The sequence below is a fragment of the Brachyistius frenatus genome, unplaced genomic scaffold, assembly GCF_029030835.1.
Source record: "Brachyistius frenatus isolate BFR_SWC_R1_liver_20210118 unplaced genomic scaffold, ASM2903083v1 Contig_100, whole genome shotgun sequence".
Taxonomy (NCBI): Eukaryota; Metazoa; Chordata; class Actinopteri; family Embiotocidae; genus Brachyistius; species Brachyistius frenatus.
In genome coordinates, this window is record NW_027210699.1 from 1,310,001 (window position 1) to 1,335,363 (window position 25,363).

Sequence of the window (25,363 nt, forward strand, 5' to 3'; positions counted from 1 at the left end):
CTCTGGACTGTACTGCTGATCTAGAATGGCACAGAACGGAACGACGGAGAACGGAGTGGCAGAAGGAACCCCATCTTTGGCTTTTCCTCAGCCTGTCAAAGCGCCGGCGATCCGGTACACCAAGGTAATATGGAGCCCCTCATGGAAACAGGTTCAGGTTGAGTTTGGAAGTGACTTGACAGTAAAAAGTATTTACTTGAGTTTGTAACTTTGGTGATGGTATGAACAGGTGTCAGGTGTCACTTTGGGCACAAAAAAAAAGAAAAGAAAAGACATTACAAACCCTTTTTTGATCAATCACAGATCTTCATCAACAACGAGTGGCGCTCCTCCAGCAGAGGAAGGATCTTTCCAACTTTCAACCCGGCGACAGGTGTCAAGATCTGCGATGTTGAAGAGGCAGATACGGTGAGACTCAGTAGACTTTACGTCAGTTTATAATAATAATATGAATTGAATTTAATGTGGGTTGACATACTTTTCTACCACTGAACGATTAAGACCTTATTAGCCTTTATTGCCACACTTCATTTAAATATCCATTTTCGTGTCTGTCAGAATGTCTGTGCTTCACGAAATGAAAAACTTGGATCAAATAGTTGGGAACTTTTTTGCCAAGTATTGTATCCTCAAAATAGTTTTTGACAAACAGAGTTTCCACCTCCCCTCATAACAGCCACGGGACATTTCTGGTGGGAACCTAAATATTTAAAAATAAATGTAGGGGAGTTGTAAGGGACAGTTGGAACACTTCTTAGCTTTTTCCCCAATAAATACAGCTTCTTTTTTTTTTTTTACACTGCAATACCCAATGTTACAAGCTTTAATGTGTCAGCTACTTAGACAATGTATTTAAGTGGTTTTATGAAAAAAATTAGGGGTTGCAAAATCAGTTTAAGTACTGACACTCCAGTGTTACAAGGTAACATGACTAAAATATATATAATTAATCAATCACATACTCAAAAATGAAAGACATTGTCTATAATTTACGTTGTAGATACCATTTGACGAAATCATATTTCACTAAGCCTATATTTCTGACCAAATCCCTTGATATTGATATTGCAACAATATTATATGGATGAAAAAATATTGACACAATGAGATTACATGTGTTTCTGCTGACTATTATGATGCAAGTGATTATTATTGATTCAGAATATAATTCAGTGTGTGTAGGCCTTTAGGTTTTTAATATTTAAATGAGATTAAACTGAGCTATTGGTTGAGGGACAGTTGTATCAGATAAAAAAAAGTTAAAGTAACATTTGCTTGTAGTTTTCTGAGGGAGTTTCACATGTGGCTCATTTTTGGTAAGCAAGGCGACAGTGTATTTGAGTATATGTAAACTCAGTGTGATCACTCCAGCTTGTTCCTGATTAGAGATATTGAAGGTGTCACAACCGTCCCTGGTCTCCTCTACCATCACCACCACTCTTAGTACTTCTGCTAATAAAGGGCCAGTTAAGATTTCCAAACTGTCCGTGAAGCTTTCAGAGGTCAGTCCTGGAGATGAACTGTAGGAGTGTGTAATTGACGCAGCCAGCTTCCTAATTAACTTCTTTATTTTTTTTTTTTTAACAGAGATAGAGTGATTAACGAGTGATCTACGTGTCTGGGCAAGGTTGCACTTTATTCTGAGGAATTTTTCTGTACAGGAAGATGTGGATAAGGCGGTGGAGGCAGCCAAGGCGGCCCAGCGGAGAGGCTCTCCGTGGCAGAGAATGGACACGTCCAGCCGCGGGAGGCTGATGCACAAACTGGCCGACCTGATGGAGAGGGACCGGCTGCTGCTGGCGGTGGGTCACACTTCGCTTTCATTCTACACGCATGCCAAGTCTGGAGCAGTTTAAAGCTGTGCAGACAGCTGCGGTCACCTTTTCTGAAGTCTCACAGAACAGTAAAGCACACATTTACAACACATATATAAAAGCATTTTTAAAGCTGTGCTTAATTTGTTCTTGAGAAGGTGTTGGAGGATGGACAGTTTCAGAAAGAGTCTACAGATTAAATATTAAATAGATTAGGATTTTTAAAGATGTGCTGCAGTTTAGTTGTTAGGCAAACAAGTTAATCAGAAAGATGGAAAACGGGGAGCAGAAAAAGAGCACAGCATCCTTTAAGCACAATATTAGTTTCAAAATTATATATTTGAAAAAAGTTTGGTGATAAGTAAAAAATAAAAAAAAACGTTTGTATTGGTCGATATCTTAGTGACAACATCTCACTGTTTGATCATCGTGCTCCACCACAGACTTTTATTAAACATGTTGCCGTGCTGGTGAGAGAAAGATGAGCATCACTGATTTCCAGATTTGAAAAATTATATAATTAGTGAGTATAGTTGTCAAAATGATCTACTCAAAGAAAAAAAGAACAAAACCACAATTCATTGAGTAAGTTTTGCATTCTACATTTTACTTACAGTCTAAACAGCATCATAAGGAAAATGAACACAATGGGCCTTTTCATTATGCAGACAAATCCCTCCTCAATTAAATGTCTTATATTATTAAATTATTATTTATGATGCATTTACTTGCAGTCAGCTTTTTAATTTTCTACGTGGAGATGGCTGTGAGTGTTTACATACTTCTGGGTAGTTTATTGTTCTTAATAGTCATAATTATAAAATATCATTCTGCCAAGTAACTAATAGCCAACCGATAAGTGGAGTGCAGTCAAAAGTGTGTCTAGTATTTCAAATTTTGTAATATAAGAAACAAACTTGTGGGACTTTCCTTGCAGTGATTGCTGACTTCTTCAAATCAGAGATTGGCCTGTAGATATAACTGCATGACATCAAGACACTGTCTCCCTTTTCTCTGTGTGTTTTACTCTCTGTGTGATTGTTGGATGCTACTCTCGATTTCGAGAGTAGCATAGTTATAGTTATAGTTTGGAATGAAATCCCGGTTTCTGTGTCTTTTCACTGTTTAATTGCCAGCATGCATGAAGACTTGGGTTTTGTAAATGAACCCTTACACATGGGAGTGAAGTAATAAATCCAGATTGCATATGACTGCTAATTGTAAACATGCTCTGGAGTTGTAGTGTGTAGGTTATGGCTAATTTCCATGATTTCCCAGCTATGTTTGAAGAAATCAGGACCAGATTGAGCCCATTTAAAGGTGCAGTAAAGTAGTTAGGTGGATTCAGTGTCTGCTGAAGCTGAGCCTCAACATCAACTCCGGTGAAATGGGGTTGATGTTGGAAAGGAGCAGCATACATGGTAAATTATGTCTGACACACTCAAACATAATCAATTACTAACTTCATTTAACGTGCTTGACTTGTTGCCATGCATCAAAACACTGCACTGAACCACTGTGGCCTCGGCTCCACAAAGGAACCACCTCATCACCCATCTCACACTCATGGAATCACCCAAATTACGTCTGAAATTATCAGGACCAAACAAGTATGACAATTTCTTATATATCTTATATAACAAAGCAATAAAACAGTTAGTAGATGGCCAACAGTGAATTTAAGGGCGTTTTGCACAGTGCAGGAGGCCTTGCAGGTGATAGAGACCATTCACTTCAAGAGGGCGTTTATTAGAGGTTTTGTCTTGTTTTTGTTGTTTTTCCAACATTTTCATTTGTGATGATGACATTGTTTTTTTTCTGAAAGTATTTACTGGAATGTACATTTTTTGTTAAATTTTTCATATTTTTCTCTTATAATAGATTCTTTCCTGTAAAATGCTGTTTATTTTTGTACCTCTACACACCAAGAATTATTCAGATCAGTCAATATGACAGTGTTCCCACTAGCAAATGGAACTTATTATAAAAAGTTCATTCTAGACATGCAAAGTCACAGAATTCAATCATTTTTTAAAACAAAGTCAACTATCATGGAATTTAGTTCAAATTGTAACATTTTGCATGGAGTATTTTTCTTTGTAGTTTTCTATATTATGTTATTTAATTAGTTTCCTGAGAGGTTTTATTCCCTTCTGCGCATCAACAATCACTTTATTCAAGGTTTGCTTTTAATGGAGGCAAATTTGCCAGGAAAACAAAAAAATGCAAGATCTTTGGATACAAAATAATGACTTAAAGGATTGGGTGAGTAAACGACAGAAAAGACAGATGCAAAGTTTGTAAAACTGCTATTGAACTATAGAAGAGGGATCCTTTCGCTGCCACGGCAACAGTAAAGAGCGTGCAGGAGACATATATCTATTAATTTTGTTCCCATTTATGAAATATTTTGCTCAGTATATTGTTTAAACAGTTAAAAAAAAAGAAAAAAGTTCAGTATTTACTCTTAACCTGTAAATTTGTAAATACAGCTCGCTAAATGCTGTGAATAAAATAATGTGGCTGGATTTGGTCTGACCAACACTAAGGCGGATTGGTTTTTCCTTCATTATAGGTCATGGGAAATGATTTTAGTCAGTGTGGAGAACCCTGTTCCCTCCACCATGTCCACCAGACAGACACACACCCGGTCAGCCTGCTCCGAGGGCTGACGGACTTGATGTCGGGGTGCACGCTGAGTCTGGTGACACCTGATCATGGCCAAGAAACGTTAACCTCAGCGTTGCCATAGTTTCCCTTTATACTCTCACGGGTACCTGAGATTTCCTCTTTGGTTGGGGCAGAAAATTGAGGGAATAAGTTGCATTTATCTACTTCAGTAGTCTATTACTATTTAAATGCAAGACAAGCGATGAGTAACAAGACCACCTGAACTTCAGCCGTATTTAAGTTCTTTATTATGTGACAGCCAAAAAAAGCTACAGAAATAAGGTCTAAGTTGAAATAAATGATAATTATCCTTTAAATTATTCTTTTTTAATGGGGTCTGAGGAATATTTCATTTTTTGTGACACCCGTGCATTATTTACTATTAACATCACATTTTTTTTAGGGTAGATATTAGTTTGCTATGATATTGATTGAATGTACAAAAGAGCTAAAAAAAACAACAACAAAGTGTGTTGTCCATTGATGCTAGTTTTTCTGATTCTCCAGACCCTGGAGACTCTGGACACAGGGAAGCCCTTCCTGCAGTCCTTCTTCATCGACCTGGAAGGAAGCATCAAAACTCTTCGTTACTACGCCGGCTGGGCTGACAAGATTCATGGCAAGAGTCTGCCTGTCGGTGAGTGTGTGCGTCATCTTCCTCTTTCACGCCGTAGAGTTGGTGTGTATGTGTATTCAAATATATATCGTCTCTCAGAAAGTACTCAGACCCCATCGCTTTTGTTGTGATGTTATTTTACGACTATAATTGGCATTTTCCAGTCAATCTGTACTCTGTAACCCATAATTTAAAGTGAAGACAAGTTTTGGGGGAAAAAAATGATGTTCCTCATAAAAACTATTCAGACCCTTTGGTGTGGCAATTGGAAGTGTGGTCAGGTGCCTCCTGTTTGCTTTAATAATCAGTGAGATGTCTCAAAACGTGGTTGGTGTCCATCTTAACAGCACTGAGCTGCAGAAGTTATTTGTTTGTTTTGCAGTGATGTTCTGTTGAATCAAAAGTTAGTCACAAATTCAGATTTTTATTGAACGTGCAATAAACAACGACGGCGGCCCATTACTTTCGTCAATTTCTAATAATTTCAGAGAAAACTGTTTGTTTTAATTTTATATTGTAAGTATACCAACAAATCCATCCATGAATGTAGTTTAGAAGTTCACTCTATGTCAGACCTCCACAATGTAGTAGTAGTCAGGCACAGATCAGGGGAAGGGTGTAAAACCATTTCTAAATCTTTGAGTGTTCCTGGGAGCAATAGTTGTGAAATGGAGGTTTGGAGCCACCTGGACAAGATTTGGCTGTCAGGCCAAACTGAGTTAGCCAAGCAAAAAAAAAAAAAAGCCTCGGCCAAGGAGGTGACCAGGGGCCCAATGGCTACTCCAACAGAGCTTCAGAAGTCCTCTGCTTAGATCCGAGAACTTCACAGAAGGACGACCATCGCAGCAGCGCTCCCTCACTCGGACCTTTGTGGTAGAGAGACTAGAAGGAGGTGACTAAAATGAAAAAAAAAAATGAAACTGAACTTTTGAGATAGAACTTACGCCAGTATGTCGGGAGAACACTAGGCGCTGCTCATCACCTGGGTAATACCATCCCTGTGGTAGAAAATGGTGGTGACAGCATCATTTTAAGAGGGTGCTTTGTGTCAGGGACAGGGAGATCGCTCAGAACCATAGTGAACAAAGGCATTCGGCCAAGACAGCACTGGAGTGGCTTCAGAACAAGTTTCTGACTGTCTTTAAATGAGCCATTTAAGACCCCGACACAAACCTCAGAGAACATCTATGGAGACACCTGAAGATGATACTTTAAAGACCGTTCACGTCCAGTCTGAAGGAGATTAACAGAATCTCCCGGAAGAATCGACCAAACTGCCTGAAGCTTGAAGACCTTATGGAGACTTGAAGCTTTAACTCCTGCCTGAAGGGCCTCTACCGATTGTTGAATAAAGGGTCTGAATACTTAGTGAAAGATTTTATTTGTGAATTTTACTAAATTTCTGAAACCATATTTTCACATTGTCATTATGGGGTATTAAGTATAGGCCACCTGTCGGCTTTCTTGTAGGAGCGTCTGCAGTCCTTGGGCTGCTTCCTGGTCTTTAAGGCAGTGGTCAAAAATCCAGACCCTCCCAAAAAGAAAAGATGTTGAATTGTTTTTCCCATTTAGCTGTGGCCCAGTCACTGCTCCACCCCTCATGATGTTGGTAGTCATGATGGCCATCTTTGCTCAAATAGAATCAGAAAGAGTGGCAGGTGGAAGGGACGCCATCGTACTTTTCAATCTGTGGCTCCCATGGTTCAGGATGGGGAGCTGGCTGACTTTAAGGTGTTGCAGGTAATGGTTGAATGGGTGGGGTGGACACTGAGGGAGGTCAGTGTGTGGTTGGCGCTTCTTCTTCTGGACCCCACTGATCAGAGTAGTCAACACCTGCTTGTAGTTGTGAAGTCTTTTTCCCTTTCTTTTTCACACTGCAAACGAGCAAAACCCTGGTTTAATTTGATCTGGACTGAGACTACCTCCTTTGGTTGAACCAAATTTCCATCCTTTGATTCGATTGGTGGTCTGGTGGCACCTTTCACACCTGCTATTATAGATTAGACCAAACGGAAAAGTCCAAAGATCCTGACCAAACAAGGAAGTTGTGAAAGCACGCTGACACAAGAATATAATGCTGTAAAACGAATTAACACACGAGGATGAATAAAGACAATCTGGCAGGGAAACAGGGAAACTGGGGAAGTTTTACAGGGTTAGGTGATGAACAACAGGAACAGGAGAGTAACAGTGTAAAATGACAATAGAAACAGAATGTCATGATTTGCAAATCATTTAAACCCACATTTAATTGAAAATTGAACAATAACCACATACCAAATGCTGAAACTGAGAAATTTGATTGTTTTATGACAAATATATGTTTGTTTTAAATGTGATACCAGCAACATAACCCTCTCTTTGGCAGATATCCTAGCTTGCAAACAGTTGTGGTCTTTTTTTTCTTGATACAGGATTTTTCACTCACTCTCCCTCACAGACCTTTATTTTCCATGCTCTTTTGTAAGCATATTTGACTGTGCGTACTCCAGACCTTGAAATGCGTGACTAGGTTGCAAGTAAAGTTGTCTTCTGATTACTTTTCCTTGAAGAAACTCTGAACGCATTCTGCAGGTCCTTTGCGGTCATCTGATGACGTTGTCCAAAGGTGCTTTGTCTTTCTGCCCAGCAGATGTGCAGTTTAATCTGAGAGTTTTCTTGGTCTTCAAGATCTTGTTTTGACTTCCACAGTTCCCATTAACTGCCTTTTCTTCCAGCCACAAGTAGAAATAGAATCGCGTTTCAGAAACTTTCCCTGCTTTTATTTATTCTGGATCTGACTTCCAGGTCCTAACGAGTCAATTAAACCCTAAAAAGTGAAATAAGAAGTTGAGCTAATGTCATAGCAGTAGCAGTAGCAGTGTTATATGTCAATAATTACTTATATCATTTGTTCAATCATACATTTGAAAGCATTATTAATTTATACTCACAAATATATAATTTTCCACATTTTTTGTTGCTGCTGAAACAATATTGCGAACTGTGAGTGTGCATGAGCAAGATAAATTGAAAGAGCACATGACATGTGTTTTCAGTGCCTACTGAGAGACAAGTGATTTTTTTTTTCTCTTCTCTAGGGCTCTATAACCATAACTAGAAAACATCCTAATTACTACAGAGCAAGTGACTTGACCCGGCTCAGGATTGTCCTCGTCCCTGGGTGGTATCTCATCCAGCCTCCTAATACTTCCCCTTCTCGTCAGATTGCGCTCTGCGTCTCGTCTGCAGGACAGAAGATAGACAAAACACGATTGCCTTTTCCTCTTGATTAGATCCCAAAAGAGTGGTGACAGATGACGGGCACAGTCGGACAAAAGGAAGAGGAAGAGGCTGAGATGGTAATCAGTGAGGTGCAACAGTCTGTGAGGATTAACAATCAATGCTGGTTGAACGCCCACTAAGTCGGCAGCCGCTCAGCCAGTAATCTCCAGCGTTATACTGGAGCAGTCTCGCTATTAGTCATCGAGAAGAGTTGTTGTTTGATGAAAGCTGCATTGTCGTAGGTGACATACAAATTGGGAATGTGGAGTGGAATTTCCTTCTCAGAAACACGATTTCACGGTAGAGTTGCAGTACAGACTGTTATGTAGTTTCACGGCGTGCAGATCAAGCATTTTTCTGCCTAAGTCATCGTCGATGGATTTGTGTTTCGTTATAGAAACTTCAGTCGTGGCCACACTTAATAACAATAACAGGATCATAACATTTGACGATATCAAGGGTTGCTGTATACTGAACACTGTAGGTGAAATTTAACTGCAGTTAGAATGAGCTTAAGGTACAGGGTTCATTAACTCAACACACCAAAATGTTAGTTGTAGTCCTTTTACGCTACTTAAAAATTGTTTATGTGATATATTGATCAACTTCATGCACAAAGACATTGTGCAAAATGTATTTATATATAACTTAACAAGGTAACAGGGTGCTTCATAGAAAAAAACAGCAGACATAACAGCACAGATCAAATAAATAAAAAACAGATAAAGAACAGCAGATGCATAGCGAAGACGCAAACTGATGAAGCACATTGATCACAAAACATCAGGGGAAGAAAAAATATTGCTCAAACACATTTTGCGCCAACATTGAAGTAGTCGCTGATGACGACGACTTCAAACTATAAACTGTAAACTCTGAGAGTGTACGGCGTATTTCAGAAAAGTTACATTTATATTATTGCACTGAAAGGAATAAAAGATTATTTGTGAAAAGTGTGTAGACTGTGCCGCTTCACTGCGTGTGTGTGTGTGTGTGTGTGTGTGTGTGTGTGTGTGTGTGTGTGTGTGTGTGTGTGTGTGTGTGTGTGTGTGTGTGTGTGTGTGTGTGTGTGTGTGTGTGTGTGTGTGTGTGTGTGTGTGTTTGAATTAGGCTACAGAACACACACTATTTAAAAAAAAGTATGCAGGCTAGCACCACTTGTACCAATGTTGTAGTAGACTCATCTTCAAGTGGGATTGCATCACTTTTGGGACTCTGGATCCGATTCTGGTCAGATCGGGATCACTCACGCTAAAATTAGATACATGTTGGGGGTGTTTAAAACATGCTGATATTGTTATCTAGCTTTCAGCAGTTTGAGGTTGCGGTTTGTCCATTGATAGCTTAATAGTTTTACTGCAGCTTTTTTATTTACAGTCACGTAACGAGTGCAGTTCATCAGGTCGAGCAACGTTCACCTGCGTCCACCTTCAGAGAAACAGAAAAACTAGCACGACTTTCGGTGACAGAAAAAATGCATGAGCGACTCTCACACTGAGCTGAAATGAAAATAGGTGCAGAGGACCTAAGTAACAAAATAGTAGTTGCTGGACGTAACTGAAGTTCTATGAGTACTTTCGTATTTTATTTCTTTTGGAGAGGGTGGGAGGTCCCTTTGGCGGGCCAGCCTTCCCGAGGAGGGGAAACACTGGGACTTGAATATTTTCTTTAGACAAAGCTGAACACAATCAAAAAAAACAGCTGTGGTTAAATTTGACCCACTGGTGGTTATAGTGTTAAAGATTCTTTCTCCCAACGCTGTTAATAACCTTGACTGAGACAGAGACAAAGGGAAGCTGGGACAAAGGAGACAATAAAACCAACAGTTGTATGTACAACCTGACGTACATTTGGCCAGAACATATCAGTGTGTGTTGGCTTATAATGAGAGGGATTAGAATAGCAGCACTACAATGCTCCTCACTCTACCTGTCTGAATCTTGTGTTACACACTGACAGCAACCTTTGGTAAGCTTCACTTGAACATGGACTCATCTGGTGACTCCAGGATAAAGGCACCTGGAGATTAGACCTGTTTTAGGGGAGTCTGCGGTCTGTGATCAATCTTACGAGAAACCGGAGAAGGTCAGTGGTGCAGACCAGGAGGCCAGCTTTGACCAGTTATTTGCTGAGTCTCTGATAAGTCCATGTATAAGCTGTTAGTAGTTGGTGGAGTGTTCTGATAGAAACTCAAGTTTTTTTTTACCTTGTTAACACACATAAGCAGTCAACACCACGGCTAAGCATTCCCACTTCGGACTTCAGTGACAGTCTGACAAGAAATGACTTTCAGAGGTTTAACCCGTGCCAAAAGTGGTATACTTTAAAAGATTATTAACGGCTTAATAATACGACCTAAATATTGCACTTGAAGCTAAATAAGTTGAATAACACAAAGGAATCGGGAAACAGCGTTTGGGAAACTTAAACCTGCAGTGCAGAACTTTTGTCCCACATTTCTGCTGGTGAAAATAATTAGTGTCCATGTGTGCTCACGTCGTGGGCTCCGTCGTAACGTTTCCTGGTGCTACTGTTACAGCCAGTGCTTAATTTGTAAATCTGAAGGTCCCAGAACACAAAGAGGGTTCTGTTTTAGTGGGTCAGGAGGAGGGGAAAAAGTCAAGACATAAAAAAATTCACAATACCTTAACTGTGGTGCCTATCTGACAATGCCTGGGTGCTATCTGTTGAAATGAAACACAACTAAACCAGACTGTCATCACAAACAAAGTATTAAGTATGAAGTAGTATTAAGTATTTTATCCGGTTCCTACCTGGCATTAACAAATGTCCTGGGTGGTCCGATCACAAGTGGACTGCTCAAAGTGCCTATTTTCACACACCTTGCATTATCATGCTTCCCCACATGATCTCACTTCACCTCTCTACGCAAATAAACAAGCACAGTGCGTTAAAAAAAACAAATGGACACGTGAACATGTAGCCAACAGAACATAATGATGACCTCCATGCGATGACTTATCTCCCAGTGAGAAATTACACTTTAAAAGTGTAATTTGTAAAGTTTAAATCCCACCGTCAGCATTAACAGCTTTTCACGCTGCAGTTTAGAGGAAACGGTGTAAATTCAGCTTCAAACTTCATTCCTTTACTCTCCTGCAGTAAAAAGATACACTATCATTAACTCTTGTTTTGCCAAAACTTTCAGTCATTGTTCTGTTTACAGTTTCTTTCTTAATAGCCAGAAGTTAGACTCCAGTATTTCTCCTTCTAAAGTTGGACTGAGGGCAGAGTGGACGCTACAGTGACTCTCGGGGTATAAAATGATATTATGAGACAGAACAGGCGAGAACTAGCTGGTTAGCATGCTAACTTCCGTATTTGTCTCTGACAGAACGTCCAAACTGTCATTCCTTCACTTTCTGTGGATAATTTTAGTTAATCTGTATGTTTTAATTTAAATGCCCCTTTAAGCTTTTTGCTCGTTCACATTTTTGGAGCGTTAGCGACGATGACAGCCGACGCTGGGGGCATTACGTTTTCAGGTTGTCCATCCAGCTGTCTGTTTGTTTCTATCCGTCCAATTATCGTTGACAAAATATCTCAAGAATGCCTCGATGGAATTTCTCCCAATTTGGCACAAACGTTCACTTGGTCCAAAAGATGTACTTTTTTAGATTTTGGGGGACAAGGGTCAAAGGTCAAGGTCACAGTGACCTCACATCCTTCCATTCTCGTGAATGCGATATCACGGGAACACTTTGTGGTCATCTCTTCAAATTTGGCAGTACATTTTATTTACTCGATTTCAACAATGAACTGATTCTATTTGAAACTGGTGACTGTATAGATCTTATGTTAAGCTTCATATTTGAAGCATTGTCTGCTGTCATGACAACAACTTCGCGTTCTACTATAATATGATTTATTGGACATATTCCTTCAAAGTCTTAACTACATATTTTATGAGTCTGGACGGACGTGTCAACTGTAACTTGACTGGTCTGCAGAGGCATCTAACTGCAAGGTGGTGATTCTATTTCAATCTCTTTTCCTAGCTTTTCCTCAAGTTTTGATTTGTTCCATTTGTTAAGCTGTTTTTTTTCATTGTGTTTGATTGTCTTCGCTTGAAGGAAAAGGACTTTTTAAATCAGACATTATGCTGAATCAAAGCTCACAATTTCACCTTTCAGCTTCATCAGAGGCCAAACAGAAAAACACCCCATAAAACATGTTCAAACATCACTCGTCAGGGATTCTGTGGGATAATTACATCATTCAGTAATCGGGCTGTCGTCTGTGTCACCTGCATTTCTGCCAATCTTTGCTCCACACTTTGTACCATTCGATGGTCAAATCAAACAAATCAGACCAATTAAAAAATACAAAGGCCTTAAGAAAGTGAATCGTGATAAGCGAGGTGGCGACCTATTAAGTCACTATTTCTTTTAAAATGTGGAGTATTTTGGATCCATAAATTAAGAACACATTTACCACATGGACTGAGAAAAACCTTGATTGAGGTCTTCTTTGCATGGTAGACTTTTAACCTGCATTTGTAGATGAACTCTTTTCACAGACGATGGTTTTCAGAAGTGTTCCTGAGCCCATGCAGTGATTTCCACTCCAGAATAGTGTGTTTTTAATGCAGTGCTGCCTGACGGCCCGAAGATCACCACCATCCAATATTGGTTTCCAGCCTTGTCCCTTGTGTTCAGAGATTTCTCCAGATTATCTGAATCTTTTAATGATATTATGAACCGTAGATGATGAAATCCACTAATTTGTTTAAATTTTACGTTGAGGAACATTATTATGAAATGTTTTCACTATTTGCCAACACAGTCTTTCACAGAGTGGTGAAGCTCTCAGCATCTTCACTGCTGAGAGACTCTGCCTCTCTGAGATGCTCTTTTTGTTCGCAGTAGTTACTGACCTGTTCCCATCTAACTTTACATTAGTAGTGAGATGTTCCACCAGCTGTTTTTTGTTTTGTTTTTAGCTTTACACCACTTTTCCAGTCTTTTATTGTCCCTGTCCCAAATTTTTTGAGACGTGTTGCTGGCATCAAATTTCAAATGAGCATACATTTTTCAGAAAACAAAATTTCTTCGTTTCAACATTGGATTTGTTTTTTTTTTAAGTTTATGTGATTTGAACGTCTTTGCTTCCTTGCATTGTATTTTTATTTACATTTTACACAGCGTCCCAATGTTTTTGGAAACTGGGTTGTAAGAAAATCAAACGTACAATTACAATATAATTGATCAAACTTACTTCACTATTCCTTTTGTTTTACAGATGGAACCTTCTTGTGCTTTACCAAACACGAGCCTGTTGGCGTCTGTGGAGCCATCATTCCAGTGAGTTCAGAGGGGATCTGGTTTGAGTTTCTTAGCAGTAATGTATAACTTCAAAACTGGCCTATTAATTCATAACTAAGCTTGTTGGCAGGTTGGGGTGTCCTGTCAATACTTTTATAGATGTCTAAGTGGAAAATGCTTCTTTGGTTTTGCGTTGCTGTAACAAAGCAGGCTTTTTTGAGAAATTGGCTAATTGAAACCACTAAAAAGGGAACTTTCCAGCAAACACTGATCATAAATGTGCAGCGTTAAGGTAACTGCACTCAATTTATAATCACGGTGTGGATGTAAGGGGAAAATGAAGCTGTTAAATGGCCTCATCTTAATCTGTGCTCACCCTAAACAATACCTTCTCTCCACTAAACCCCTTGGGCCATTCTTGCATTAACTCACCATTCCAGTCTTGTGCTGCTTGGATTTACTTTCACACATATGAAATATGTATTTTTTTTTTCCCTCTTGATAATAACTTATTTAGGGTGGGGCAGCGTTTGGTGTTCACCCTATTGTGTTCCACATGAGTACAATTTCTGCCTCATGACAGAATACAGCTATTCACTTTCTATCTTCTGAGCATAAGCCTAAAACCTCTAATGTTGCTTTGGTAACAGGGAAACAAAACGGCTGTTGTTTGACATGGAAGATTATATCATAAAAATGAAATTTATACTGTAGAACGTAGTGTAATTACTGAAAGTACTGCTGGCATACACACAGCATGAGTCACTGTCAGAGGAAAACAGGAAACATTTCTCCAGACTTGTTATGCCAAGAGCCCTTAATGGTACTGAACGTTTCCAAAAGGTTGTAAAAGTTAACAATGCCTAAACAATAAACATGCAGCACTCACATGTTTTTCTATCTAATTTGGCTTTAAGTGCCCACTTCTTTGTCCACTGGTTTCCAACGTGGAAATGAGCAAGAGGAAAATAAAAAAAACTTTCTTTTCTTGATTAGATTACTTTCCTTTATCTCCAGTACTGATGATTGAGAGCTCCTGTTATTGTCTTGTATAGTCTGTCCACACCAGCATCTATGTGACAAAATATTTTTGTAGTTTATTGGGAAAGCCAAACTACTGATGGTGTGTGGATTGCCTGGATTATTAACCCCAGGTTGTGCCTCTCACGTAGTTATTATTTTAATTGGAGATTGTGGCAGTGAGAGTTAGAGTTGACTCGTAAAAATAATCTACTCTTGACATTGAAAACTTCAATAAAAGTGATCGTTCATTAAAAAAACATTTTACTTTCTTTCATCCTCTTTATACACAAAATATACGGTGATTTGGTTGTTTTACAATTACAAAAAGATAACAACAAACAAAATTATAAAGCTATGACAGTTGTTTATCGCTTGGTTAAAGTTTAAAAAAAAAATTATATATAAGGAGAATAACGAAGCATATTGCTTTACTTCCACTCGATGCGTTTGTAGTATATTTGTGTTTCAAACCAGTCAAAAATTTAAAAAAACAAACAGGATAAAAGCTTTTTTGTGATTGTACTCATCAAAATTTGATTTGTTAAAACTTGCCATATTATTTGCAGAGTTTTAATTGAGTTTTTTTGTGGTAGATTTGCGGTAAATAAAACAATTTGAGAAAAAAAAAATGATTTTTTTTTTTTTTTTTTATCCAGGCACGACCTGATAAAGAGAAATATCACTTCCTTTGATAATACGCATGTTGCACTTCACAGGAATATTTGAGTTCTAATCTTTTTTTTTATCTGTGTATTGAACTTGTGACAAACACTTCTTAAAAGTGACGTACTTTTACAAAACAGACAATCTGTGACAGTAATATAGGCTGACATTATTTCAACACTTACTCCTACTGCACGCACAAAAACAAAGTGCAATCTCTTACAACTTAAATTATTATAAAACTAATTTCAGATAAAGTATTCGTCATTTTCATCAGACCACATTCACCACAAACCGCTTCCCTTCCCGGTGTTTTTCAGCCGTGCTGATTGAAAATGAGGTATTTTTTGTTAAGAAATAAAATTATTTTTTTAGACCTTTTTTTGTAGACCAACTTGGGCAAAACTAAAATGGCAATGCCAAAATGCTGGACTCCCCAACAGGTGACGTCACCATGGGTTGCCACCTGGCAGCAATTTTTTGACATGGCTGCAGGCACAAAATGAACTGGCATGCTGGGGGGCCTTGAAGCCCCATGGCGGTGATTAAACCCCTAAAACATGTTACCTTGATGTCTTAGAGTGGCTCAGATGATACTCGACTCCACTGCCCTCATTCAGTATGTGTGGATTGATGAATATGCTAATCGTTCCCACCTCTATCTCCGCCCGCCCGTCTGCCGCTCGCCTGCAGCTCAAGCTGGCTGCTCGATGAATGGGAAAGTCCCATCTGGCACGGTGATGGTGTTGGTTTCTTCAGTATGTCAGGCATGAAACCCGGGCTGTCTGAATGCATGTTTTTTAGACCGCCAGATCCAAAGTGGTCATGCTCCGCCCTGCCTGCTTACATAAACAACAAACAAAGATCTTAACGGGATTTAAAATGTGGTTTTGTGGAAGTTTGTGGAAACTCCTCACATGGATGGTGCATTCATGATAACTGATGTGCTTAATCTGATCGCTAGGTGTGTTATCGTGGATGAGTATTAACTTTGACCTGTTTTGATTAGTTCAAGCTTTCTAACATGCACTGTGTGACGTCTTCGTAGTGTACTTTAGTTTGTTCTGAGTTGTTTTCTACTTTTCTAGTTCTTAGCATGCGTCTGTGGCCAAATGATTAACAAAGTAGGCCTGTGACGGCCGTTTAGATCTGGATGGGGAAAGTGAAACGGCAGCATTTGCACCACAACGAAATATTTTGCACTGATGAAACAGCAGCAGGCTGAAAAAACAGGTGCACCCTCAGGATTTCACAAGGTCATAATTATAAATTAGATTATAGTTTGGAATTATTGGGAGGCATAAGCATTAAAAAAAAATAGTCTCACGCTGTTCAGCAAAGTAAACCTTTGAAAGTCAACATATTTGGTCAGGAATTTATTTTGAAAGAAAATCTTACGAGTTGGTTTGATGAGAAGCTTTTTGCTATATTATGATATTTACAATAATTATATTATTTAAGATTACAAAAATTAATGGAAACACATTTAACCGTATGTTTGAATATATACTATTCATCAATGGCCAATAATTATTACACTTAAGAAACTCAGAAACCAACTCCCTCGGGTCTGATCACCAGCTGCTTTGGGACGATATGACTGAAGGAGCTAACAGCTAACATGTTTTCTTGTGTCTGTTCCAGTGGAACTTTCCTCTCCTGATGTTCATGTGGAAAATAGCACCGGCCCTGAGTTGTGGAAACACTGTAGTGATTAAACCGGCGGAGCAAACCCCCCTCACGGCCCTCCACGTCGGATCGCTCATCAAAGAGGTTGGTCTTAAATTCAACTTTGATCCAAATGGACAGTTGAGAGAAATTAAGATTTAAAACCTTGGTTTAACAAATTCAGGGCTTATATTTAAATAGAATATCCTGCTACTGATTGCTTAATATGCTCTGCTTTTAATATGATTTTGGGAGTTACTGTTCTTTGCATGTGAGGCAATCTGCACCTGAACGCAAAACAAAATGTGGTTAGGAGGCTCCCAAAGGTCCTCGTTCTTCACTAAATACAATCATAATCCCAGTTTAAGAAGTATATATATGGATATGTCATTGTTGAAACAATTACAGACATACATATGTATATGTAATTGTTTTAAACTTTTTTATATATCCATTGTCTATAAAACTTGTTTTGCAGATAAAACGTTCACATCTGTCTGATCAGATTTACATCTTTTTGCTATTTCTTTTCAAATGTTAGACAGTGAATTGAAATGTAGCTCTCAAGCAATGTTGACTCTCTTATTTCTAAAGAGCAAATATGATCCAAAATCACATGACTGCAGGATATCAGGAGCAAAATCCATGTCACTGGTAACGCTACAAAGTCAGATAAATAAAAAGAAAACACATCTTCACCTCCTTTGGCAGATAATGAATTAAATTTACTTTATCAACCATTTAGTTGTATTTTTGTAGTTTGTGTTTGTCTCCAGAAGCATCTAGCTTAACGCTGTTTCTACACAGCAAATGATGTGAAGGCACTAACGTTTAAATACACTGAGAAATGAAGAATTCAGCCGGTAATATCCTTTCCATGAATAATCCATTGTAGAAATGGGATAGCTACAGCCCTGCTCATTTGTTGTTTACAAAAAATAAATATGAATCTATTACAATATTTAGAAATGACGATTGAAACATGATTTAAAACCTATCCTGTTAATATGGTTGCTCTGAGTGATAACGCAGGCTTATATGGGATCAAATGTCTTCTTCTGTTGTTTGTTATTGTGTGATTCCTGTATTATTAACGTGCTCTCTGCTTGCCATTTGAGGCGGAGTTCCCACCAGGAGTTGTGAACATCGTTCCAGGGTTTGGCTCCACAGCAGGAGCCGCCATCTCCAGCCACAAGGACATCGACAAGGTGGCCTTCACGGGCTCCACAGAGGTGAACGAGTGTGTGACGATGTTCCTCTACTGCATAATCATCATTTTGATAAATGAATGAAATCCAGCAGTCATTTCACCTTGTGTTCCCAGACCCAGATTCACCGCATGAATTTATGGGTGTGGTCACAGAGAGAATCGTTTCCAGGTGTTGCATCTTACTGAGCGTTGACCTCGGGTTAAATGTAAAACTATTGGAGAAGCCGTTAACCAATCGGCTTTGACCACCACATGTGCTGAAACTCTACCGCTGCTGCAAAAAATACATCTAGAAAAAAAAAATCTTCAATATCATTGCGCTTAGCCACGCCCACTGGTCACTGATTGGGCTTGAGTTCAGGGTGGCCGAGCAAACATTAATACAAACAGTGTTTCAGGACGAAGCAATTTCTTTGTTTCAGACGGGAGATTATGGTAAATTCTAGAGCTGCAGCAATGTAGGTGCTTCTATGGTAAGAAAATACAGAGTACAATATAGAAGACAATGAAGTAAAAACAGGGTTGGTGCTGTGTGATAATACTATTTATTTAAAGTCGGTTGTATTGGTAGATTATAATTTAAACAAGCCAGGAGATTAAACAATGTCTCATCATTGTTCTTCAGTTTCACCACACTGAAATCTGAATTGCCATCATGTCATTAACACATTAAAAACATATCATGTAGTTAGACTGCATTGAACAAGTTCTTTAAAAAAAAAAAAAAAATGCAGTTAAAATAAGAAAACACTTTTATAATAGATGTAAATTGTTGGGCAAAGTCCTGTCACAAGAATACCATTTTAAGAAGAAACTTGATCATTGTTAATAATCAGGTTATTCCTGGGTGATTTTTTTTTTTTAAATCTGGAGAAATGTTTCCAATACAAATACTGTAATAATGTATTCTCAGAGATTTCATCATCATTGTTTTATTGTTTTGAAACAAAAAGACTTAAGAAATATTGCCAAATTCGAACTCTCATTTGTTTTATTACTCTTCAAATGAAAGACCTTTTTTTTGTTCTTTTTTGTTCTTACACATGATGCATTAAGGTATGACTCCTATTTGCGTGCAGGTTGGCCAGTTGATCAAAGAAGCAGCAGCTAAAAGTAATCTGAAGAGAGTGATGTTGGAGCTGGGAGGCAAGAACCCCTGCATCGTGTTTGCTGACTGTGACTGTAAGTAAATATGCTCTTCATCTCCTTCTCTTATTTTCTTAATAAGGAATTGCAACATCGAAATGTCGGCTCTGGATTATTTCAGAAAGAAATCTGGAGTCGCAAAATGGACTGTTGTATGATTACGTGACACTTCAGCAGCGTAAGTGTCAGCAGTGGTGGGAAATTACTCTTGAGATGTAATAGATTAAAAACCAGCAGTTTAAAATATAATAAGCAATGTGACTTTATGAAATGATTTCATCAAAGTAATTAATTAATGACATTTCATTACGTTTTGATTAGTTTTCCAACAAATGCTTTCATCTGATTAATAGAGCTGAAAGGTCCTAGAAAATAAAATTAAACCAGGAAGTGTAAACTTCACAACAATACTCAACACTGAACCTTTATTACAATTCAATATCACTTAAATTAACATTGCAAAGTTTTAATTTGAATGTGCTTTGATTTGATTGGCAGACAAGAGGCAGCGCAAATCCAATTAAGACAACCAATAAATAAAAAAAGGCTCAAATGCTGCACAGACGTAGACTGAAGGCGTTCCTTCGTGTCCAAAAGATGCAAAGCAACAGAATGAATATATTATATTCTACATATACTATTTTTACTGAAAATAATATATTCATATGTAACCCTTTTATAATCACCAACATTTTGAATAGTAACTGCACTTTAATTACATTTTATGGTAACCTGCGTAACTTACCTCTGAGTATCTTTGCTGTCATCTCACAACTATCTGAGAGGCTGAAAACCTCAATCAGGCAAGAGTGGGACAACATTTTACTTTCAAAACTCCAGCAACTGGTCTGTTTTTTTATTGCTCTTTTCAACTGTGCGTGTGTATGCGTGTGTGTGTGTGTGTGTGTGTGTGTGTGTGTGTGTGTGTGTGTGTGTGTGTGTGTGTGCGTGTGTGTTTGCGCGCGTGCGTGTGCGTGTGCGTGTGTCTACAGTGCAGATGGCTGTGGAGGAAACCCAGAAAGGAGCTTTTTACAACCAGGGTCAGTGCTGCACGGCTGCATCACGTGTCTTTGTGGAAGAGTCCATTCATGAAGAGTTTGTGCGTCGCAGCGTAGAACAAGCCGAGAGGATCGTGATCGGAGACCCGCTGGATCCCCGAACATCACACGGGCCGCAGGTACCAACAGACTCTACATCAGAGATTACACATACATCAGAACTTTGAATGACAATTCAAAACAAACAAGTTATGAAGACCTAAGTTGATTAAGCACAACTGTTGCTTATTTACACGTCAGGGAAATCAGTGATTTGGAGTCAACTGTTTTGCTCAACATTGGTCTCTATGAACTGGACTTGTTATAAACTATCTGACTCTTTTGCAGCTTACTCGTGCAGTATGAGTGCCAGAAGGCAGAGTAGCTGTTCTTTAAAGGGACAATATGATTAGATTTTTAGTTTAAAACATACAAAAATTAAACAAAAGAATTTAGTTTTTATAACTAGTCCAAGTGTTTTCTGAGGTCGGCATGCTCACCAGCAGGCCACGGCCCGGCTCGTCTCATGATGCCACTCTGCACTACCAGATGTGTGGGAGAGTGAGTCAGCGTATGATTGTGATATTTTTATAAACAGCACAATGGTCTCAGTCCAACATTAGAGGAAGAGGAAGCAGCGTATTCTCACCTGTTGTTATGATGAATGGAACAGAAAACACAACAGTGGCTGAAACTCTCTGCAAAATAGAAGCAAAGCAGGCGTTAACATCGGCGTTGCTTTCCACCGACGGGCAGCGGTCTGGGCGAGGAAGTAAACAGCTGATAATGCTGCGGTTGTGTAGTGAGAGCGTATAAAGGTAACGGATTGTACCAGGCTGAATCTCTTTCCTGGCACACCTCCATGTGACATTTATAACAGTGTTAAGGTGTCAAGTTAGCCGTTTGTTGATTTGTGGCTCAGGCCAGTTAGAATATTAGAATAGCCGTATGTGACGAGCACAATTATTGGGCTACTGACCTTGTTTGGACTCTTAAAAACAGATCTTTAGTGCAACAACACAAACCGTACAAAAAGCTTTCTAAATACTGTCAATATACGGTTTTGTTGTGGCTGTTTTCTTCTGACTATGGTTTTGCTAAAAGTGGAGATAAACAAGCTATAACATAGACTGAACTGCTTTTTTTTATTATTATTATTATTAATAAATCTGGGCCCCTATTTGGTCCAAACAGTCTTCACTTTACAATCAACAGTTATGGAAAAAGGAAACTACTAACTAACAGCAAGACAGAAATATGTCAAATCGACCAAACTGCTGAAAATGAGTGCTGTTGATCCAGATTCGGTAATTCGGCTTAATTCATCTTCACTCACTATCCCATAATTTGCAAATCTATTAAAAATCTAAAGTCTCCCTTTGATGAAGGTCTCAGTATGTGTATGATATATTTTGGTAGGACAACAAACAAGTGAATTTCCATGAACTTGGGTTGTTTTAACAGAACTGAACTCTCATTTCTTTGTCTTCTGGTCTCACCTGATGTTTCCTCCAGATCGACCAGCAGCAGTTTGACAAAATCATGGATCTGATCGCGAGCGGGAAAAAGGAGGGAGCCCAGCTGGAGTGTGGCGGAGAAGCTGTGGGCGAGAAGAGCCTCTTCATTCAACCCACCGTCTTCTCCGGGGTCAAAGACCACATGCGCATCGCCAAGGAAGAGGTTAGCAACCGCTTTTTACTCCATTAAGAATGAGCAATGCGGCGGTGATCGTGTCAGTGTGCGTCAACTAAAGCCTGCCACCTGGTGGAGAAGGACTGAAATTACAGAGATCGGCTGCCCAGCCAACAACTGGTGAGGAGATGAAAACACAGGTCACAGTTCAAACCTGTTTCTGACAACCAAATTAAAAAGTACGAAACTCACAAACTATACAAACGGATATTTATAAGCTCTCTTCATTTTGATTTGATTTGAGTATTGTAGGTAGCTCCCGCGGAGCAACACTTTGACTGGTCAGCCGGCACCATGACTTCAGATAAAAAAAAAGTGACGGATATTCACATGTATCTTTCCCGTTGCAGATTTTCGGTCCAGTCTTGTGTATATTCAGCTTTAAGAGCCAGCAGGAGGCCGTCGAGAGAGCGAACGACTCCCAGTATGGCCTCGTATCTGCAGTCTTTACAACAAGCATGGACAGAGCTCTGTCTGTGTCCGCGGCCTTAGAGACTGGCACTGTCTGGTAAGTCCTTGACCACAGAGGGGAACCTTTGACTGGCTATTTGATTTCCATATTCAATATTAGGAGATCCAAAAATGTCAAACAAACATCACTGGAGAAAATTCAGGCACTGATTGATCAACCTTTTTTCCCCAGCAGCTGTTGAGTGGGCATCTTTCATGTGAACACCAAAGAGCCGTGATGAAAAGTCTTGTTTCGTGTGTAAACGGATTGTAGTGACAAGCAAGAGAGGTGTTAAAATGTTAAATGATGTGCGAGGGTGGATCGATAAGTACCGAGACTGCTCCGGTCGCGCGCTCACAATGCGCAGCAGCGCCACGTGCACGTCGTATATGTTGTGAGAGGCTGCTGCATGTTGTTATGTATATTGGACAGTTTATCTAACACAAGAATCACAACATTTTATAGTTCTTTACTCACATATCAAACCTTACAGACATTAGCACAAACAACAGGCCGAGCTAAAGAACAGTTATTACTGTGTACAGATGAAATGAAAACATACGGAGGTGTTGGGATTGTCAGGTGTATTTTATGTCTTAGTCCGAATTGGGCAGTTCATCTAATCGTGTGCTGATGTCGGCAAAAACCTGTCAGAATTTAGAGGAAATTCATGATTTGTTGTGCAATATTTCTGGGTTTTAATGCATTTTCCTGAATTATTTAAATTGAGTGTTCAGGTGGTGTCTAATGCAACGACATGAGACTGATGTTTGCTTCTTATACTCAAAACTGAACTGTAGACAATTGTTCTTTTCTAAAGATTCCAGCCAGCCTTCATTTTCCTGTTTTGTTTATTTAGAAGAAAAAGGTTGTATATGATTAATTAACAAATGAAACGCTGACAACAAACCGCTGAGCCTTCACTCTCTCGCTCTCTGTGTTCAGGATAAACTGCTATAATGCCCTTCATACTCAGACTCCCTTCGGAGGGTACAAGATGTCCGGCAACGGACGAGAGCTGTAAGACACCATCGCTGCTTCTTCTATTTCATATTCGTCCACAATACATGTTCGGCGTGCGTTCTCTGACCTCTGTGTGTCGTCTCTGCCCCCCTCAGTGGAGAATACGCCCTGGCTGAGTACTCCGAGGTGAAAACGGTGACCATCAAACTGAGTGAAACCGTGTGAGAAGAGCCGTCACATCAGACATCGCAGTTCATCTCCAACCGCCACACTCCCAACGTCATCTCAAGGATTACACCGATTCATCCGACCAAATCAGTCATCGTCTGTTCCCCTTTTCTGTGACATACTGAAGGTAACGATAGGATTTTTACAGCTTCGTGAATGTCACTATAAAAAAACTGGTGATGTTCTGTTTTAAAGGTTTCTATTTTCCAAAGAATATCTCAATAATTTATTCTGAAGTTCCCTGGAAGTCAGTACGTATTGTGATACTTTTGGGGAAACTAGAGACGATGTCGCATCGTTACGTCACTAACTAACCTGCTGAGCACAGCAGAAAGGTTTTCTACAGCCGAGCGTGCGATTCGACATTCACGAAGAATCGAATTTCCAGTCATAAATTAATAGTTAATGAATATTTTTGGGGTTTAAATGGAGCAGTTCTTTTCAAGAAATTCCAATTTTAACAGTTATTACTCACAAACTAGAGACAATTTTGCTTCCTTGTCATGGATATGATTCAATTATGTGTCACTTGTTCGATACCTAGGTGTTGAATGTAGAGGATAAAAGTTACTCTCTTCTTTCTCTGGCTGTCCGCCGACCTCTGGTTCATAAGGTTGAACCTCTCTCGGTGGATTTGGTCAGATGTTCCCCAAAAAGCTCACGCTGTCTGTTTTTGCTGTTCGTTCTCATTCTATTTCACTGATGTAGTGTCCGGTTGTCATGGAGATCCTTTTGACCTGCTGCACCTCTCTCTCTTTAATCCACTCTGACTTGATTACATTTTCTGAAAAGCATTTTCCCGACTCGACATTGTGACACGTAATCCAAATATTCAACCTTGAAGCTCGACTGAAATGGTTCCTTCAGACCTACAGCTCAACTTTAAAAAACTTCCAACGGGACAGTTTGAGTGTCTCCGTCTTCCAGGACGTCCTCAGTCTTTACAGGTCTCCAGGCAGAACTCGCTGGCTCCGTCTTTTTTACTCCACAGGAAAAGTACTGGAAGTAAATGTGGGATTGTTTTCTCAAAAGTTGTTTAAAATACTCCGGTAGCTATGACGTTACATTTTTGACCTGTCTGTTCCAGTCCTTAAATATATTTGATAAATATAGTAATTAATCATGAGTGATTGGTTAATATAATTCTTTTTAAATGAATTCCATTAATTAGTTGGGACATGGGGCAATATGGGGAGGTCTAAGAGAAAAGAAAAATACTGTTAACTTATGTCGTTGCCGAGTAGCTGATGTATGCAGATACACTTTTTATTTCTAAGCTTGTGTGGTCTCTGCTGAGGAGAACATTCCTTCTCACCCCAGATAGGGTAATATTTACCTCACCAGTAATATTTTAGTACTTTTAATAGAAACACTGTTATCACTGCATGGATAGTGGCTCTTTATTTTTTATTTTCAACCAAGTTTTGAATGGGAAACAAGTCTGTCTCTGCATTTTCTCACATTACTTTTGTACTTAAATAGAAATTCTGAATAAAGGAAATCAAATACACTTTTTGTTTTTCAGTCTTTGTATCGGATCTATAAGAATATTCAGTCTTTTACACGAGAAGAAGCCTGATGACTGGATTTATAGTGTTTGGGAACACAAAGACACACATAGATTTAGACAAAG

At 39.1% G+C, this 25,363-nt stretch overlaps 1 protein-coding gene across 1 annotated transcript; it reads left to right on the forward strand.

Annotated features, from left to right (window-relative positions):
- Nucleotides 1-13: 13 nt before the first annotated feature.
- aldh1a3 (aldehyde dehydrogenase 1 family, member A3) lies at nt 14-25,240 on the forward strand. The gene is made up of 13 exons (XM_069711476.1): nt 14-124; nt 304-408; nt 1,662-1,802; nt 4,992-5,121; nt 13,627-13,688; nt 16,980-17,108; nt 18,122-18,235; nt 19,293-19,395; nt 20,352-20,536; nt 21,912-22,076; nt 22,439-22,596; nt 23,485-23,559; nt 23,658-25,240. The coding sequence occupies exons 1-13, from the start codon at nt 26-28 to the stop codon at nt 23,725-23,727; spliced, it is 1,536 nt and encodes a 511-aa protein (XP_069567577.1). The 5' UTR covers nt 14-25; the 3' UTR covers nt 23,728-25,240.
- The last annotated feature ends 123 nt before the right edge of the window (nt 25,241-25,363 follow it).